The following is a 20,001-nucleotide window of genomic DNA, read 5'->3' on the forward strand; positions in this document are numbered from 1 at the left end:
ATGCTTTTTATATGCTGTCTCATTTATTCATTGCCCCTTCCTCGGGTGACGTGTCCCGTTGTTGGATGGGCCAGAAAGGGCAGCACCTATTTCCTCTAGCTTTAGTTGTATTTGCCTGCGAGCCTGCTCCGTTTACCTGGTTTGATAATTATTCACTGCCTTGTTTGGATTTCCATTTCCACATACTACTTATTTCCCTTTTATTTTGATCCCTGAGGACCCAGGTGCTGAAGCACTTCTGGCACTTTTTGACACTACCTTTTCAGCATTTGTTCTCGGTGCTGTCAGTGCAGTTTTTGACAGCTTCTCGCACAATCTGTCAGCCCCCTGTGAGCCCACGATTGCCTGCTCATCAGAGCCAAAATGTTCAGTGTCTTTGTTTCAGTGCGTGCTCTGCTGTCAGCCTTCCTTTATGCAAGATTGTGGGTGCTCAGTTGTTGGCCTACCCAGGAACACGATGATCTGCACTTGGGAGCAATTATTTAATTTGGGGCAATTACTTGTAGGTGTTCTTCAAAGTGAAGGTTTTGCCAGGCTGTGACTGAATTTTGAAACAGCAGCTTCCCAATCAGTTAAGGAACTACTCCTTCACACACACAAGGCTGATCTCAGTCTCTTGTCACTGGAGGAAGGTGGTGACCCTTTCTTTTCACAGCAAGCTGAGTCTCTATTGCTTCACATCCTGCAAGCAGTCAGCTAATTTTTGTGTGTTTTCAATATGGAGACAAATAATAAAATTTGGTTTTGGTAGAAGTCACCTATTTGTTATCTTTCTCCTCCCTGCTCTCAAAATGTACTTGCCTTTAAATGGGAAGAATCACTTTAATCCTTTAGGAATTAGAGGCCGCATTAAATGATACCCAACTAAGTGATTCATTCATTCATTCATTTATTCCTTGAGCCATCTTCTCTAACTTAATGGTTAAGAGTATGAGTTCTAGAGTTATACTGTGTAGGTTTAAATCCACTTAATAGCTGTGTGACCTTGGGAAATTTAATTTGACTTCTCTAAATCTTAATTTTCTTGTGGGTAAAATGGAATTTCAGGTTGTCGTGGGATTAAGTAAGGACATGTTTTTGGTGTAATTAATTTAGATCTTGGCACATAGAAAATATTCAGTGGATGTTGACTCATTTATTATCTTGCACTTGGAGTTAGACTTTGCACTATAAATAAGTAGCCGTAACAATGTATTTACTTGTTGTTTTTACTCTTAATAATTCTGCAAATGCTTTAACCCTTTCAATCCTATTAGGAACACTTATTTACCACTCAGTAACAATCAAATTGCTACAAATTACGTATACCTGAAGGGGGAAGCATCTTGAAAATATATAACAATTTTTTTCTTTTAAAAATATATCTCAGCTCAATTAGGCAAAAGTTGGACCATGTAAAAGTAGGTGGACAATAAAATAATGGGGAATTTAGTTCACATAGTGGCTTGGACGAGTGAAAGGTGATTCACTTATAATTTACTTCATTGTTTGCTAGCAGGCTGAGAACCAAAGCTTGCACTGACATTGTCATCTTAAAAACAACCTATTGGAACTTCCCTGGTGGCACAGTGGTTAAGAATCCGCCTGCCAGTGCAGGGAACAGGGGTTTGAGCCCTGGTCTGGGAAGATCCCACATGCTGTGGAGCAGCTAAGCCCGTGCGCCACAGCTACTGAACCTGCACTCGAGAGCCTGTGAGCCACAACTAATGAGCCTGTGGGCCGCAGCTACTGAAGCCCACGTGCCTAGAGCCCCTGCTCTGCAACAAGGGAAGCCACCACAATGAGAAGCCTGTGCACCGCGACAAAGAGTAGCCCCAGCTCACTGCAACTAGAGAAAGCCCACGCGCAGCAACGAAGACCCTATGCAGCCACAAATAAATATATAAATAAATAAGTAAATATATTAAAAAAAAAAAAGCAACCTATTTGTAGTGCCCAAATGTTGGCCTGAGCAAGGTTACTGTAATTTAATGATACCTCTAATTGTATCCCTAAATGGGAATGTCTTATTTAAAAGAGAAAAATATATATTTTAAAATATCTGACTAAAGTTGCCTTTTTTATTCTCTTCTTAGGAAATCAGGGTACATTTTGTAGTGAAGTAAAGCACTGGGTAGAATAACAAGTTTTTCCTGATTTCCAACAACTTAGAGGTCTAAAATTACCTTTGTTTGCACAGTCTGGCCACACTATTCTACGTTAGTTGAAGGCTTATGAAGTCTTTACTTTTCTTCATTTTTGTGGATATCTAGGGTTTCATGTAAGCAGGTGCAATAATACTTTATTATTATGAACTTATTTAAAGAGTTTACATGTATAAAATTTTCTGACAACTGAAAGTTACCTCTTTAGCTTCCCAAACTTAAAGAAAATCTACTTTTTATTTATTTATTTATTTATTTATTTTTAATTTTTTTATTTTTTAAACATCTTTATTGAAGTATAATTGCTTCACAGTGGTGTGTTAGTTTCTGCTTTATAACAAAGTGAATCAGCTACACATATACACACGTTCCCATATCTCCTCCCTCCCGCATCTCCCTCCCTCCCACCCTCCCCATCCCACCCCTCTAGGCGGTCACAAAGCACTGAGCTGATCTCCCTGTGCTATGTGGCTGCTTCCCACTAGCTATCTATTTTACATTTGGTAGTGTATATACGTCCATGACACTCTCTCACCCTGTCACATCTCACCCCTCCCCCTCCCCATATCCTCCAGTCCATTCTTTAGTATGTCTGTGTCTTTATTCCCATCGTGCCACTAGGTTCTTCATGACATTTTTTTCCCCTTAGATTCCATATATATATGTTAGCATACTGTATTTGTTTTTCTCTTTCTGACTTACTTCACTCTGTATGACAGACTCTAACTCCATCCACCTCATTACAAATACCTCCATTTCATTTCTTTTTATGGCTGAGTAATATTCCATTGTATATATGTGCCACATCTTCTTTATCCATTCATCCGATGATGGACACTTAGGTTGCTTCCATGTCCTGGCTATTGTAAATAGAGCTGCGATGAACATTTTGGTACATGACTCTTTTTGAATTATGGTTTTCTCAGGGTATACGCCCAGTAGTGGGATTGCTGGGTCGTATGGTAGTTCTATTTTTAGTTTTTTAAGGAACCTCCATACTGTTCTCCATAGTGGCTGTATCAATTTACATTCCCACCAACAGTGCAAGAGGGTTCCCTTTTCTCCACACCCTCTCCAGCATTTATTGTTTGTAGATTTTTTGATGATGGCCATTCTGACCACTGTGAGATGATACCTTATCGTAGTTTTGATTTGCATTTCTCTAATGATTAATGATGTTGAGCATTCTTTCATGTGTCTGTTGGCCATCTGTATATCTTCTTTGGAGAAATGTCTGTTTAGGTCTTCTGCCCATTTTTGGATTGGGTTGTTTGCTTTTTTGTTATTGAGCTGCATGAGCTGCTTGTAAATCTTGGAGATTAATCCTTTGTCAGTTGCTTCATTTGCAAATATTTTCTCCCATTCTGAGGGTTGTCTTTTGGTCTTGTTTATGGTTTCCTTTGCTGTGCAAAAGCTTTTAGGTTTCATTAGGTCCCATTTGTTTATTTGTGTTTTTATTTCCATTTCTCTAGGAGCTGGGTCAAAAAGGATCTTGCTGTGATTTATGTCATAGAGTGTTCTGCCTATGTTTTCCTCTAAGAGTTTGATAGTGTCTGGCTTTACACTTAGGTCTTTAATCCATTTTGAGTTTATTTTTGTGTATGGTGTCAGGGAGTGTTCTAATTTCATACTTTTACATGTACCTGTCCAATTTTCCCAGCACCACTCATTGAAGAGGCTGTCTTTTCTCCACTGTATATGCTTGCCTCCTTTATCAAAGATAAAGTGACCATATGTGCGTGGGTTTATCTCTGGGCTTTCTATCCTGTTCCATTGATCTATATTTCTGTTTTTGTGCCAGTACCAAACTGTCTTGATTACTGTAGCTTTGTAATATAGTCTGAAGTCAGGGAGCCTGATTCCTCCAGCTCCATTTTTCGTTCTCAAGATTGCTTTGGCTATTTGGGGTCTTTTGTGTCTCCATACAAATTGTGAAATGTTTTGTTCTAGTTCTGTGAAAAATGCCAGTGGTAGTTTGATAGGGATTGCATTGAATCTGTAGATTGCTTTGGGTAGTAGAATCATTTTCACAATGTTGATTCTTCCAATCCAAGAACATGGTATATCTCTCCCTCTATTTGTATTATCTTTAATTTCTTTCATCAGTATCCTATAATTTTTTGCATACAGGTCTTTTGTCTCCTTAGGTAGGTTTATTCCTAGATATTTTATTCTTTTTGTTGCAATGGTAAACGGGAGTGTTTCTTAATTTCACTTTCAGATTTTTCATCATTAGTATATAGGAATGCAAGAGATTTCTGTGCATTAATTTTGTATCCTGCTACTTTACCAAATTCATTGATTAGCTCTAGTAGTTTTCTGGTGGCAGTTTTAGGATTCTCTATGTATAGTATCATGTCATCTGCAAACAGTGACAGCTTTACTTCTTCTTTTCCGATTTGGATTCCTTTTATTTCTTTTTCTTCTCTGATTGCTGTGGCTAACACTTCCAAAACTATGTTGAATAATAGTGGTGAGAGTGGGCAACCTTGTCTTGTTCCTGATCTTAGTGGAAATGGTTTCAGTTTTTCACCATTGAGGACAATGTTGGCTGTGGGTTTGTCATATATGGCCTTTATTATGTTGAGGAAAGTTCCCTCTATGCCTACTTTCTGCAGGGCTTTTATCATAAATGGGTGTTGAATTTTGTCAAAAGCTTTCTCTGCATCTATTGAGATGATCATTTGGTTTTTCTCCTTCAATTTGTTAATATGATGTATCACGTTGATTGATTTGCGTATATTGAAGAATCCTTGCATTCCTGGAATAAACCCCACTTGATCATGGTGTATAATCCTTTTAATGTGCTGTTGGATTCTGTTTGCTAGTATTTTGTTGAGGATTTTTGCATCTGTGTTCATCAGTGATATTGGCCTGTAGTTTTCTTTCTTTGTGACATCTTTGTCTGGTTTTGGTATCAGGGTGATGGTGGCCTCGTAGAATGAGTTTGGGAGTGTTCCTCCCTCTGCAATATTTTGGAAGAGTTTGAGAAGGATAGGTGTTAGCTCTTCTCTAAATGTTTGATAGAATTTGCCTGTGAAGCCATCTGGTCCTGGACTTTTGTTTGTTGGAAGATTTTTAATCACAGTTTCAATTTCAGTGCTTGTGATTGGTCTGTTCATATTTTCTATTTCTTCCTGGTTCAGTCTCGGTAGGTTGTGCATTTCTAAGAATTTGTCCATTTCTTCCAGGTTGTCCATTTTATTGGCATAGAGTTGCTTGTAGTAATCTCTCATGATCGTTTGTATTTCTGCAGTGTCTGTGGTTACTTCTCCTTGTTCATTTCTAATTCTATTGATTTGAGTCTTCTCCCTTTTTCTCTTGATGAGTCTGGCTAATGGTTTATCAATTTTGTTTATCTTCTCGAAGAACCAGCTTTTAGTTTCATTGATTTTTGCTATTGTTTCCTTCATTTCTTTTTCATTTATTTCTGACCTGATCTTTATGATTTCTTTCCTTCTGCTAGCTTTGGGGTTTTTTTGCTCTTCTTTCTCTAATTGCTTTAGGTGCAAGGTTAAGTTGTTTATTCGAGATGTTTCCTGTTTCTTGAGGTAGGCTTGTATTGCTATAAACTTCCCTCTTAGCACTGCTTTTGCTGCATCCCATAGGTTTTGGGTCATCGTGTCTCCATTGTCATTTGTTTCTAGGTATTTTTTGATTTCCCCTTTGATTTCTTCAGTGATCACTTCGTTATTAAGTAGTGTATTGTGTAGCCTCCATGTGTTTGTATTTTTTACAGAACTTTTCCTGTAATTGATATCTAGTCTCATAGCGTTGTGGTCGGAAAAGATACTTGATACAATTTCAATTTTCTTAAATTTACCAAGGCTTGATTTGTGACCCAAGATATGATCTATCCTGGAGAATGTTCCATGAGCGCTTGAGAAAAATGTGTATTCTGTTGTTTTTGGGTGGAATGTCCTATAAATATCAATTAAGTCCATCTTGTTTAATGTATCATTTAAAGCTTGTGTTTCCTTATTTATTTTCATTTTGGATGATCTGTCCATTGGTGAAAGTGGGGTGTTAAAGTCCCCTACTATGATTGTGTTACTGTCGATTTCCCCTTTTATGGCTGTTAGTATTTGCCTTATGTATTGAGGTGCTCCTATGTTGGGTGCATAAATATTTACAATTGTTATACCTTCCTCTTGGATCAATCCCTTGTTCATTATATAGTGTCCTTCTTTGTCTCTTGTAATAGTCTTTATTTTAAAGTCTATTTTGTCTGATATGAGAATTGCTACTCCAGCTTTCTTTTGATTTCCATTTGCATGGAATATCTTTTTCCATCCCCTCACTTTCAGTCTGTAAGTGTCTCTATGTCTGAAGTGGGTCTCTTGTAGACAGCATATATATGGCTCTTGCTTTTGTATCCATTCAGCCAGTCTGTGTCTTTTGGTGGGAGCATTTAATCCATTTACATGTAAGGTAATTATCAATATGTATGTTCCTATTCCCATTTTCTTAAATATTTTGTGTTTGTTATTGTAGGTGTTTTCCTTCTCTTGTGTTTCTTGCCTAGAGAAGTTCCTTTAGCATTTGTTGTAAAGCTGGTTTGGTGGTGCTGAACTCTCTCGGCTTTTGCTTGTCTGTAAAGGTTTTAATTTCTCCATCAAATCTGAATGAGATCCTTGCTGGGTAGAGTAATCTTGGTTGTAGGTTTTTCTCCTTCATGACTTTAAGTATATCCTGCCACTCCCTTCTGGCTTGCAGAGTTTCTGCTGAAAGATCAGCTGTTAACCTTATGGGGATTCCCTTGTGTGTTATTTGTTGTTTTTCCCTTGCTGCTTTTAATATGTTTTCTTTATATTTAATTTTTGATAGTTTGATTAATATGTGTCTTGGCATGTTTCTCCTTGGATTTATCCTGTATGGGACTCTCTGTGCTTCCAGGACTTGATTAACTATTTCCTTTCCCATATTAGGGAAGTTTTCAACTATAATCTCTTCAAATATTTTCTCAGTCCCTTTCTTTTTCTCTTCTTCTTCTGGGACCCCTATAATTCGAATGTTGGTGCGTTTAATGTTGTCCCAGAGGTCTCTGAGACTGTCCTCAGTTCTTTTCATTCTTTTTTCTTTATCCTGCTCTGCAGTAGTTATTTCCACTATTTTATCTTCCAGGTCACTTATCCGTTCTTCTGCCTCAGTTATTCTGCTATTGATCCCGTCTAGAGTATTTTTAATTTCATTTATTGTGTTTTTCATCGTTGCTTGGTTCCTCTTTAGTTCTTCTAGGTCCTTGTTAAATGTTTCTTGCATTTTGTCTATTCTATTTCCAAGATTTTGGATCATCCTTACTATCATTATTCTGAATTCTTTTTCAGGTAGACTGCCTATTTCCTCTTCATTTGTTAGGTCTGGTGTGTTTTGACCCTGCTCCTTCACCTGCTGTGTGGTTTTTTGTCTTCTCATTTTGCTTATCTTACTGTGTTTGGGGTCTCCTTTTCACAGGCTGCAGGTTTGTAGTTCCCGTTGTTTTTGGTATCTGTCCCCAGTGGCTAAGGTTGGTTCAGTGGGTTGTGTAGGCTTCCTGGTGGAGGGGACTAGTGCCTGTGTTCTGGTGGATGAGGTTGGATCTTGTCTTTCTGGTGGGCACGTCCATGTCTGGTGGTGTGTTTTGGGGTGTCTGTGGCCTTATTATGATTTTAGGCAGCCTCTTTGCTAATGGATGGGGTTGTGTTCCTGTCTAGCTAGTTGTTTGGCATAGGGTGTCCAGCACTGTAGCTTGCTGGTCGTTGGGTGAAGCTGGGTCTTGATGTTGAGATGGAGATCTCTGAAAGGTTTACGCCGTTTGGTATTACGTGGAGCTGGGAGGTCTCTTGTGGACCAGTGTCCTGAAGTTGGCTCTCCCACCTCAGAGGCACAGCCCTGATGCCTGGCTGGAGCACCAAGAGCCTTTCATCCACACGGCTCAGAATAAAGGGGAGAAAAAAATAGAAAGAAAGAAAGAGGATAAAATAAAATAAAATAAAGCTATTATAATAAAAAATAAGAAAAAAATTATTAAGAATAAATGTATTCAGAAAAAAAATTTTTTTAATTTTTAAAAATAGATTTATTAATTTTTTATAGTAAAAAATAAACAAATTATTAAGAAAAAAATTTATGAAGAAAAAAATTTTTTTAAATAAAAAATATGAAAAAACTTATTAAAAATTTTTTTTAATTTCTAAAAATAGAAAATAAGGAAAAAATTATTAAGAAAACATTTATTAAGAAAAAAAAATTTTTTTAAGTAAAAAAAAAAAAAAAAACCACGGACGGACCTAACCCTAGGACTAATGGTGAAAGCAAAGCTATACAGACAAAATCTCACCCAGAAGCATACACATATACACTCACAAAAAAAGGAAAAGGGGAAAAATTAATATCTCCTGCTCCCAGAGTCCCCCTCCTGAATTTGGGCTGATTCGTTGTCTATTCAGGTGTTCAGCAGATGCAGGCACATCAAGTTGTTTGTGGAGCTTTAATCCGCTGCTTCTGAGGCTGCTGGGAGAGATTTCCCTTTCTCTTCTTTGTTCGTACAGCTCCCGGGGTTCAGCTTTGGATTTGGACACGCCTCTGTGTGTAGGTCGCCTGAGGGCGTCCGTTCCCCGCCCAGACAGAACCGGGTTAAAGGAGCAGCTGCTTCGGGGGCTCTGGCTCACTCAGGCTGGGGGGAGGGAGCAGTACGGAGGAGGCGGGGCGAGCCTGCGGCAGCAGAGGCCAGCATAACGTTGCAGCAGCCTGAGGCGCGCTGTGCGTTCTCCCCCGGGGAAGTTGTCCCTGGATCCCGGGACCCTGGCAGTGGCGGGCTGCACAGGCTCCTGGGAGGGGCGGTGTGGAGAGTGACCTGTGCTCGCACACAGGCTTCTTGGTGGCGGCAGCAGCAGCCTTAGTGTCTCCTGCCCGTCTCTGGGGTCCGCGCTGATAACCGCGGCTCGCGCCCGCCTCTGGGGTCTGTGCTGATAGCCGCAGCACGCGCCCGCCTCTGGGGTCCGCGCTGATAACCGCGGCTTGTGCCCGTTTCTGGAGTTCGTTTAGGCGGCGCTCTGAATCCCCTCTCCTTGCGCGCCGCGAAACAAAGAGGCAAGAAAAAGTCTCTTGCCTCTTCGGCAGCTGCAGACTTTTTCCCGGACTCCCTCCCAGCTAGCACCGAAGCCCGAGCCTCAGCTCCCAGCCCCCGCCCGCCCCAGCGGGTTAGCAGACAAGCCTCTCGGACTGGTGAGTGCTACTCAGCACCGATCCTCCGTGCGGGAATCTCTCCGCTTTGCCCTCCGCACCCCTGTGGCTGCGTTCTCCTCCGTGGCTCCGAAGCTTCCCCCCTCTGCCACCCGCAGTCTCTGCCCACGAAGGGGCTTCCTAGTGTGTGGAAACCTTTCCTCCTTCACAGCTCCCTCCCACTGGTGCAGGTCCTGTCCCTATTCTTTTGTCTCTGTTATTTCTTTTTTCTTTTGCCCTACCCAAGTACATGGGGATTTTCTTGCCTTTTGGGAGGTCTGACATCTTCTGCCAGCGTTCAGTGGGTGTTCTGTAGGAGCAGTTCCACGTGTAGATGTATTTCTACTGTATCTGTGGGAAGGAAGGTGATCTCCGCGTCTTACTCTTCCGCCATCTTGCCCCTCCTCCTACTTTTTATTTAAAACACAGACTATGCTCCCTTAAGCACGATGTTTCAGATATAATGTAAGCATTCATTAACATTGCTGAGATTATCACAGTGAGCTAATGTTAACTATTGAAGGGCTATTGGCTCCACTAAATGAGCCCGGACAGCTACACATTTTTTTTAAAGTTTATCTTCTGTTTCTATCAGATCTAATATTTTGATTATGGCAACTGTCTCAACAGGCTCTGTCCCTAACCCCATCTACCACATACTTTGTCTTTTACTTTGCTACTTCTGGTATCTGTAAACTATAAAATCATATTACCAAACTAATTCTAAGTGTAAATGAAATTAAAATTGAATAAATATTTTTCCTGGTATTAGCGAGAGCTATTTTGGCTATCTAGAGATTTTTTTTTTTCTCCAAGTTCTTGTTTGTGTTTTCCATAGCTCAGTTGTCCAATAGTTTGACTTTGAGATCACTGAAAAACAAGGTTTCTTACTGTCATTTGATGGTGATTCTACAAATTGGTCTAGTTAGGTCCATATGGAAAAGAATAAATCCCAGAAAATTTGGGGATAGCTAGTATAGTTCATTCATTTGGTCATCATATAAGCCCTTATTAAGTACATTTCACCAGCACTGTGTGGTGAAAACTCCCTTAAACTACACATTAGGAGGCTTGGAGAATGATCCTAGCCTGCTACTACTAAATGCATGTATAACCTTAGGCTAGTCAAGTTCATATTCTGAAAAATGGGAATCATAATACAGGTTGTTATGTGGATCACTGAGATTTCACTCTTCCTGTGAAAGCAAGCAGGCGGGGGATATGTTTGGCAGGGAGGTCGAGAACATAGCAGAGTTGGTTGAACATGGAGTGGAATACCCTGAAGGGGTTTGGGAAGGAGAGGGAAGAGTAGGAGACTGGTTTAGGAGAAAGGGCCAGAGCATTTTGAGGATTAGAGAACTAGAGACAAGAGATGTTTACATTGCCAGCAGTGACTAGAAAAACAAGAGCCAGAGACACCATGGATTTAGTCCTGATGGCGGCTTGATCAGCAATCAGGTTGTGAGGATTCACTGTGCCAAGCCGCTGCGACGTGGGGCTGGAGGATATGTGTAGCAGGGCCTGCAAATGGGCAGCAGCTAGCGGGTGAGGACCCAAATTTAGATGAGGAAAGCAAATTCTGCTGAATTGTAACCCATGTTCTTTTCTTTTTTTTTTTTTTTTAAAAACTTGTTTATTTTTGGCTGCGTTGGGTCTTGTTGCTGCTCGCGGGCTTTCTCTAGTTGTGGCCAGTGGGGGCTACTCTTCATTGTGGTGCGCGGGCTTCTCATTGCGGTGGATTCTTTTGTTGCAGAGCACGGGCTCTAGGCACGTGGGCTTCAGTCATTGTGCACGTGGGCTCTTGAGCGCAGGCTCAGTAGTTGTGGTGCATGGGCTTAGTTGCTCCATGGCATGTGGGATCTTCCTGGACCAGGGCTCGAACCCGTGTCCCCTGCATTGGCAGGTGGATTCTTAACCACTGCGCCACCAGGGAAGCCCCTAACCCATGTTCTTTTGATTGTGATCGTGGTCTTCTTTTTTTTCTAATTGTGATCAAAACCAGTCTAGAATCATTGCTTGGAGTGGTGATGCACTCTGTCAATTTGATTTTGTCTCCTGGCCTGATTATACTTCCTACTACTTTCTGATTCTTAAAGGATTTAACTGAGTGCACCCAAAACCTTCAACCAAAGATTTTGTGTTTATCATTCATCCCTTCTTACTATTATGTCATATGTTTGGTAGTTGAATATGAAAGATTAGCATATTATAACAGGAATGCACTCTAATTATGAAACTGAGCAGGACCCTCTGGGGCTCTGGGGCACAGAATCCTTTCTGCATCCCGCGTTCCTTGTTTGCAGGGAACAGACTGCAGCCTCTGTGACCTTCCTGAGTCCCAAAAAGCAGATTCAAAGAGTTGCTAATCAGAGAAGGAAGAGGATTCAGAGACAAGGGAGGAGCACTAGAGAAGGCCATCTGAGGCCAGATTAAAGAAACCGGAGAAGCCCATCAAGAGATTACCTGAGACCAGATTAAAGGTGTGTAGGCCTTGCACACACCCTAATCTTATCAGCAACCCCACCCTTGAACTATTGCTGTAAAACTCACCAAATCCTCCCAGTTGGGACACACAGTTTTTCAGGGCAGGAGCCCACTGTGTCCCCCTTTGCCTGGCAAAGCAAAAAAACTATTGTTTTTCTACTTCACCGAAAACTCTGTCTCCGAGATTCAATTTGGCACTGGTGCACAGAAGCTGAGTTTTCGGCATCAAGTACCTAGTCCTAATTCTTGCTTCTGATTTTGGAGACAGTAAAAGGATGGTTTATTAAAGGTTCTTTGCATAACACATCTGGTACAGCTGTATATCCAGAAGGTAGATAGATTATATTTGTGACCAAGCTGAAGAGAGCACATCAAATAGACCCTGGACTTATGGGAGATGTCAGCTCAAATTTGAAAGGTCTTTCTTCTCATGTATGATGACTTGCATGACAAGGAAACAGCATACTCTGTGGCAACTTTGTTTCTGACTCTGTCATCTTGAGCATTTAAGATTCCTGTCTCTTGACGTTAATATCTCAACATTTCTTCAGAGTCATTGGGCTGAACTCAGAGTCATAATTCAGCCCCAGTATGGCTTCTTAACAAACTATTTAATTTCTTTATTCATGAAGAAATATTGCTCTGGTTTTCAGGAAAAAAGGGACAAGGGAGTCTAGCAAATAGCCCCTAATTACCACCTCTAGTTGTACACATACTACTTGAAAGCAAGCACTAAAACAAACAACAAAGCAATAAGAACAGTAGTGGAAATCCAGGGTGTTGCTTACAATTCCCCTCATACAATCTGTCCCAGTTATCAGCAACACTATTTTTCTTTGTTTTGTTTTGTTCGCCACTGGCAGTTTAACCACATCACACAGATAAGACTTACAAATTTCAATTAATAATTTTAGACTTCAGTGTCACTGCCATTTTGATCAAGGAACTTGACTTTTGCAAGCCCTGAGCCAATTTATTGTAAAAACAATAATTTTATGTGAGCATTAATTAAATAGCACCTAAAATTTATAATAAGCCTCTCAGAGAAGAAAAAATACCTTTAAAAATCTCATGTTTAATTATTGTTGTATGTAAAAATGAAAACAGATTTTATTAATGATATACAGAAGTCTTGGGAAAATACTTAATAAAATAGTGATAGATGTGACAGTATTGATTTTGACTCTCTTTTTCTATTTCAGGGTTTGAACATAATCTTTCATGTAGCCTTGGCTCTCCTAAAGGTAAGTCTGTTTTTATGTTTAAGTTACCAAACTGTCTTACCTCTCTGCCCTTGGAACTGGGCATCATTCAATTTACAGCCTTTGACTCATTCTAGATTCTTGAAAGAAAGAAAAAAAACGACTTCTCTGAGTAACTCTGATCCTCTCTCCTTCCCCCATCCTTTTTTGTTGTTGTTTATTTCAAGTTTGGTTTTCTTATAATCCATTTAATCTTGCTATCACAGCGCTTTTTCTAGTAAGATAAAAATATTTCCATTCATTCAAGTTGTATGATATGAGAAAAAACCTGTTTTCTGTCAAAATAATGCCAGCTTTCTTCTTAAAATACTTATCGTAATAACATCCCTAAAGGTACCTAAACATATAATTGAATTATTAGAAAGCTTCTGTAATACACTGACTAAAAAAGAAACTGCTACATTTCAATTTGCAGTTCTTTCTCTGATAGCTAGAAATTTATAAGACATGTTAGATTTCAATTATAATTACCTTGTTGGATTTTATATCAACATATCAGTGCAGCTTTAAAAGTGTGGAAACAGCAAGACATTTGCTGCAGAGTTGATGAAAATAACCTGGTTGGTTTTTGTCCTTCAGTTAAAGATGAAGTTCTGTTATTGAAGGTGATAATTACCTTGTTTATAAAAAGATGCAGGCTCACCCTTTTCCCAGTAAAATGTAATGGTTAAAATTGCAGACACCGGACTCAGACAGATTTGGTTCTAAAATCAGCTCTAGTGTATGACTTTGGGCAAATTACTCCTAGTACTCAGACCCTGAATTTTGAGATAATAATGAAAACTAATTTATAGGATTGCTAAACGATATGATACATAAAATTCTCTTAACATAATGTCTGGAAAATTGTATCGCCTAATAAATGGTAGCTGTCATTATTGTGATTACTATTATATTGATGAAGTAATTCAGAATTTGTTACTAGATTCCCTATAATTCTTCCAGATTTCCCAAAAGATAATAACTTGAATCTTCAGAGAAGCTCTTGATATTTTAGGAGAGCTTCCATACTTTTTTTTTTTTAAAAGAAATCTCCATTTTAATTTTTATTTATTAATTAATTTATTTTTGGCTGTGTTGGGTCTTCGTTTCTGTGCAAGGGCTTTCTCTAGTTGCGGCAAGTGGGGGGGTCACTCTTCATCGCGGTGCGCGGGCCTCTCACTATCGCGGCTCCTCTTGTTGCGGAGCACAGGCTCCAGATGCGCAGGCTCAGTAGTTGTGGCTTACAGGCCCAGCCGCTCCGTGGCATGTGGGATCTTCCCAGACCAGGGCTTGAACCCGTGTCCCCTGCATTGGCAGGCGGGTTCTCAACCACTGCGCCACCAGGGAAGCCCGAGCTTCCGTACTCAACCATTAAATACCTTGATTCAAAACAAAGGCATCACATAATATAAGCCCTATGCAACTCAAGATGTGGGCTGCTGCTCCTCATCTCTTATTCTGTCAAACATTTGTTTTTTATGAAGTTCGTAAACTGTACTTCAAATTTTTCATTAAATCATTTTGAGTTTAGATATGAACAGTTCATGTGACAAAGTTACTTTAGAAGTTAAGGAAAATATTTTAAATATTTTCAATAAAGTAACAAGCGTCTTTGCGTATATCTTTCAATGAAATCATGGATCTCTACCTCATTTTTTTTTCTTGTCATTAAAACAAATCAAAACCAAAAGATGCTTTCTGCAGAGGGCTGGAATAAGACTTTTAGACTGCCTAAGCAGTGAAAGTATTATGTAATTAAGACTAAAAACAATATTAAACCATAAACTAAGTATAAGGAAGTCCAACAAAGTTTTGATTTTTCCTATCATGTCTAATTTTTTTTGTTTCAGATATTACATCTTTCCCAAAATGCCTTTTCTCATTTTTAATGACCTTTCTTTACTAGTGCTCTTAGCCCGTGCTTAGTCTGTCTTTTGAGGGTAACCCAGGACTTCGTCTCTGGATATCAGACCTGTACTCTGTGTCAGCCTAATAATTTATTCATCTGGTAAATTATCCCCCTGGTTGACAGGTTTTGGGGGCTTGACTGTATTGTTTTCATTTATTTATGGCCATGTTAACCCAGACATGGCCTGTGCAGGGGACATTCTCTGGCCACTGGGCAGAAAGGCTTTTGTATCTTCTCTAGCAATGCATGGATACTCATCTAATATCATCCTGGAGAATGTCTAGTTAGAGAAGATAAAAAGGAGAGCTTTCCCATTACTATAGGTTTATATTTATCTCTCTTCCTTGTTTGAATCCTGGAGCTGACCTCACATAGAGACAGTACATATATAGGCTGCACTGAAGTGTACTTAATTGATCTGGTTGCCACACCTAGAAAAAGAATACTCCAAACACATTTGACAGTGACTAACTTTTAGCTTCTAATCTATCAGATAAAAGAATATAAACTTGTTTATATCAGAATAACACAATTAGGGATAGTTCAAAGTGCTTATGAACCCAGCCTAACTAATTTTCAGTATAGCTGCAGAGGGACTTTAGATTTCTCTGTATTTCTTGTGATGAGGGGAATCAGAAAGGGAAATAACATTACTTGAGCACTTACTGTGCGCTAAGTGTTAACGTAGGTTATCTCATTAGCACACATCAAATGTGTTATTTGCAGGAGAATCATGAACTGTGTTAGAGAAAACGATCTAATTCTCTCCCTCAGTTGATTATTGAGGGAGCCAAGGCCCCAGCTTGCCTAAAATCTTTTGGCTTAGAAAAGGCAAAGCTGAATTTATAATTTTAAGCAGCATAAACATAGGTAAAAGTCTCTGTTGCTCAGTATGGTTTATAGACACCTACTTTCTGAATGGGAGCTACTTCCTTTTGGGTTAGAAACAGTCTACCAGGCAGCTAGAAAGCTATTGAGCTAAAAGAATGATTCGCTCCAGTAGGTAGCATCATTAAATCATTTAGGATGTTGGCAGTGTCCACTAGGTAGGTTGGATATATTCCTAAAAATCTAATTCGCTTATTATATGAAACATTCAGTAGTCATAGCATAGTACATTATAATAGATTGGAGATGATCAGTCAGAATTAATCTTAGCCACTTCATGTTGGCAGAGAAAATTTCCAATCAGGATAGGCTCTTTGCTTTCCAACAATGATTAAGAAGTAAATGACAGAATGTTTTTCTCTCCCCAGCCTCCACCCCCAAGCTCATTTTGTGTCTTATATGTGCTGGGATTGACATACACACACTACTATATATAAAATAGATCACTAATAAGGACCTACTGTATAGCACAGGGAACTCTACTCAATATTCTGTAATAACCTATAAGGGAAAGGAATCTAAAAAAAGAGTGGATATATGTATATGTACAACTGATTCACTTTGATGTACAGCTGAAACTAACACAACATTGTAAATCAACTATACTCCAGTAGAAAAAAAGAAAAGGCCATTCATAACCCTACCCCAGAGGTAACCATAATAAAAATTGGGTATAAAATCTTTCTCCCATCCTTTAGTCTATTGAATATGTAAGCATGCATTACCTACCTACATATACACATATATGTATATATAAACAAATATGTTTTAATATGGCTTTGAGGGTTACAGATAAGAAGATGGGGAGGTAGTGGGTAAATCTAAAAGAACAATGTGAAAGGATGAACGTATTTCTTTTCTTTAAAAAAATACTGTTGAACAAGACTGTTTTTCATTTAATAATATATTATGCATATCTTTCCTTGTCACTACACACATGTAGTGGTTAAAAGCATGGATGCTGGAGCCAGACTGGTTGAGTTTAAATCCCATCTCACACAACTTATCCGGTGATCTTAGGTAAATTACAGTTTCTCCATCTTTAAAATGGGGAGGTTAGTAATACCTATCCCATAAGATTGTTGTTCAGGTTTAATGAGTTAATATACAGTTGGTGCCTGTAACTTAGTAAGCACTACATTGCACCCAGGTGCTATTATTACACATAGAACTTGCTTAGCCTTTTAAATGGCTGCTTATTTTTCTGTTGTATTTATCATAATTTATTTAACCATTTTATATTTAATTTTTATGGACATTAAAGTTGTTTCCAGAATTTTCTGTTAAACAAAACTGTAACAAACGTCCTTAAACGTCTATCTTTGCATACTTATCTAATAATATCTTCAGGATAAATTCCTAGGAGTGTAATTGCTAGGTCAAACTATAATCACATTTTAATTTTTTTTTTTTTTTAATTAATTATTTATTTATTTTTGGCTGTGTTGGGTCTTCGTTTCTGTGCGAGGGCTTTCTCCAGTTGTGGCAAGTGGGGGCCACTCTTCATCGCGGTGCGCGGGCCTCTCACTATCGCGGTCTCTCTTGTTGCGGAGCACAGGCTCCAGACGCGCAGGCTCAGTAGTTCTGGCTCACGGGCGTAGTTGCTCCGCGGCATGTGGGATCTTCCCAGACCAGGGCTCGAACCCGTGTCCTCTGCATTAGCAGGCAGATTCCCAACCACTGCGCCACCAGGGAAGCCCCACATTTTAATTTTTGATGCATATTGCAAAATTGCTTTCTGTTAGCAACCATACTCTTGAAAAAACAAAATTTCTAAATATGCACTTTTATGGACCCTGAAAGCAAGTTTTAAACCAAAGCAGCTTAAAAAGTAATTATTAATAATAATTTGTTTCATTGTAAACAAATGAAACTCCTCAGACAATTTTGAAGACTCCAATGTTATGTTCTTTTGTTTAGAAACATCTAGTTTTTTTAAGGAAGTCAGTTGATCCTGGCTAAATTTTAGAAGAACGAGCCTTAGCTTGGAGCGGCTTCATGTATTATGTGAAATTTCTTAAGTATATATCTTTGATGTTTTTGACTTTTCAACCCTCTCCACTATGGTGTGTTTCCTTATCATTCTACTGAAGGGTTTTTGGTCATCACTAATGAAATCTAGTAGACATCTTTCCATTTTTATCTAACTTGATCTCTCACCAGTTATCAAAGCAGCATGACATAGCACTTCCTTTTCTCCTCCTCCCCCTCTTCCTCCTGAGGTCAAATCCCATCTCTGACAGTTTATCCAGTGATCTTAGGGAACTTACAGTTTACCCATCTTTAAAATGGGGATATTAGTAATACCTATCACATAGGATTGTTGTTAGAGTTTAATGAGTTAATATATGATTGGTGCCTGTAACTTAGTAAGTACTACAGTGCACACAGGTGCTATTATTACACGTAGAGCTTCTCCTCTTCTTCCTCCTCCTCCTTTCCCTCTCCCTCCCCTCCCCCTCCCTCTTTTTCTCCTCTCCTTCTTACATTCTCCTTTGGCTTCTTATTTTTTATCTCTCTCTCTGCTTCTTCTCATTTTCTTTACTCACTCCTTTTTTTGTCCCTAGTCATCAGTTTGGAGTTCCATTGACCTTCAGCCTTTATTCTGTTAATGTTACACATCACGTTGATTGATTTGCAGGTGTTAAACTACCCTTGCATCCTTGGGATAAATCCTACTTGATCATGGTGTATGTTTTTTTAATGTGCTGTTGAATTTGGTTTGCTAATATTTATTTATTTATTTAGTTGCACTGGGTCTTAGTTGCAGCAGGCAGTCTCCTTAGTTGTGCCTCGTGGGCTCCTTAGTTGTGGCACGTGGGCTTCTTTTAGTTGCAGCAGGCAGGGTCCTTAGTTGCAGCTCTAGGGCTCCTTAGTTGTGGCTCACCTGCTCCTTAGTTGTGGCAGGAGGGCTTCTTAGTTGCAGCTCACAGGCTCCTTAGTTGTGGCATGTGAACTCTTAGTTGCAGCATGCATGTGGGATCTAGTTCCCTGACCAGGGATCGAACCCAGGCCCCCTGCATTGGGAGCACGGAGTCTTATCCATTGCACTACCAGGGAAGTCCCTGCTAATATATTTTGTTGAGGATTTTTGTATCCATGTTCATCAGCATTATTAGCCTGAAATTTTCCTTTTTGTAGTGTCTTTGTCTGGTGTGGTATTAGGGAAATGCTGGCATCGTAAAGTGAGTTTGAAAGAGTTCCTTCCTCTTCAGTTTTTTGGAATAATTTGAGAAAAATAGGTATCAACTCTTCTTTAAATGTTTGGTAGAATTCCCCTTTGAAACCCTCTGGATGTGGACTTTTTTTGTTGAGGGTTTTTTGATTATGGATTCAATTTCATTACTAGTAATCAGTCTGTTCAGATTTTCTGTTTCTTCATGATTCAGTCTTGGAAGATTGTATGTTTTTAGGTATTTATCCATTTCTTGTAGGTTGTCTAATTTGTTGGTGTATAATTATTCATAGTATTCTCTTATGATTCTTTGTACTTCTGTGATATTGGTAGTAATTTTTCATCTTTCATTTCTGATTTTATTTATTTGGGCCCTCCTCCTTTTTTCTTGATGAGTCTGGCTGAAGGTTTATTGATTTTGTTTATTTTTCTAAGAACCAGATTTTAGTTTTATTGATCTTTTCTATTTTTTTTTTTTGGTCTCTATTTCATTTATTTCTCTTCTGGTTTTTATTATTTCCTTCCTTCTACTAACTTTTGGCTGTGTTTGTTCTTCTTTTTCTATTTCCTTTAAATGTAAAGTTAGGCTTTTTCAGTTAAGATTTTTCTTGTTTCTTGAAGTACTCCTGTATTGCTGTGAACTTCCCTCTTAGAGCTGCTTTTGCTGCATCTGAAAGATTTTGGAACATCGTGTTTCCATTTCTGTTTGTCTCAAAGTTTTAAAAAATTTCCTCTTTGATTTCTTTATTGACCCATTGGTTGTTTAATAGCATGTTGTTTGGTCTCCATGTGTTTGTGTCTTTTCCAGTTTTCTTACAATTAATTTCTGGTTTCGTATCATCATGGTTGGAAGAGATTCTTGATAAGATTTTAATCTTCTTAAATGTATTGAGACTTGTTTTGTGGCCTAACGTGTGATCTATCCTGGAGAATGAGTCGTGTGCACTTGAAAAG

General features: G+C 39.0%; 1 protein-coding gene across 3 annotated transcripts in view; it reads left to right on the forward strand.

Moving 5' to 3' along the window:
* The window catches only part of RABGAP1L (RAB GTPase activating protein 1 like), a 706,627-nt gene that overhangs the window by 508,118 nt on the left and 178,508 nt on the right, over positions 1 to 20,001 (forward strand). For all 3 annotated transcript variants that reach the window (XM_057545595.1, XM_057545598.1, XM_057545602.1), the window contains one exon: positions 13,034 to 13,075. In XM_057545595.1, the coding sequence (XP_057401578.1) occupies positions 13,034 to 13,075 (42 nt within the window). The remainder of the gene's footprint in view (positions 1 to 13,033; positions 13,076 to 20,001) is intronic.

Source organism: Balaenoptera acutorostrata, chromosome 1 (assembly GCF_949987535.1).
Source record: "Balaenoptera acutorostrata chromosome 1, mBalAcu1.1, whole genome shotgun sequence".
Classification (NCBI taxonomy): Eukaryota; Metazoa; Chordata; class Mammalia; order Artiodactyla; family Balaenopteridae; genus Balaenoptera; species Balaenoptera acutorostrata.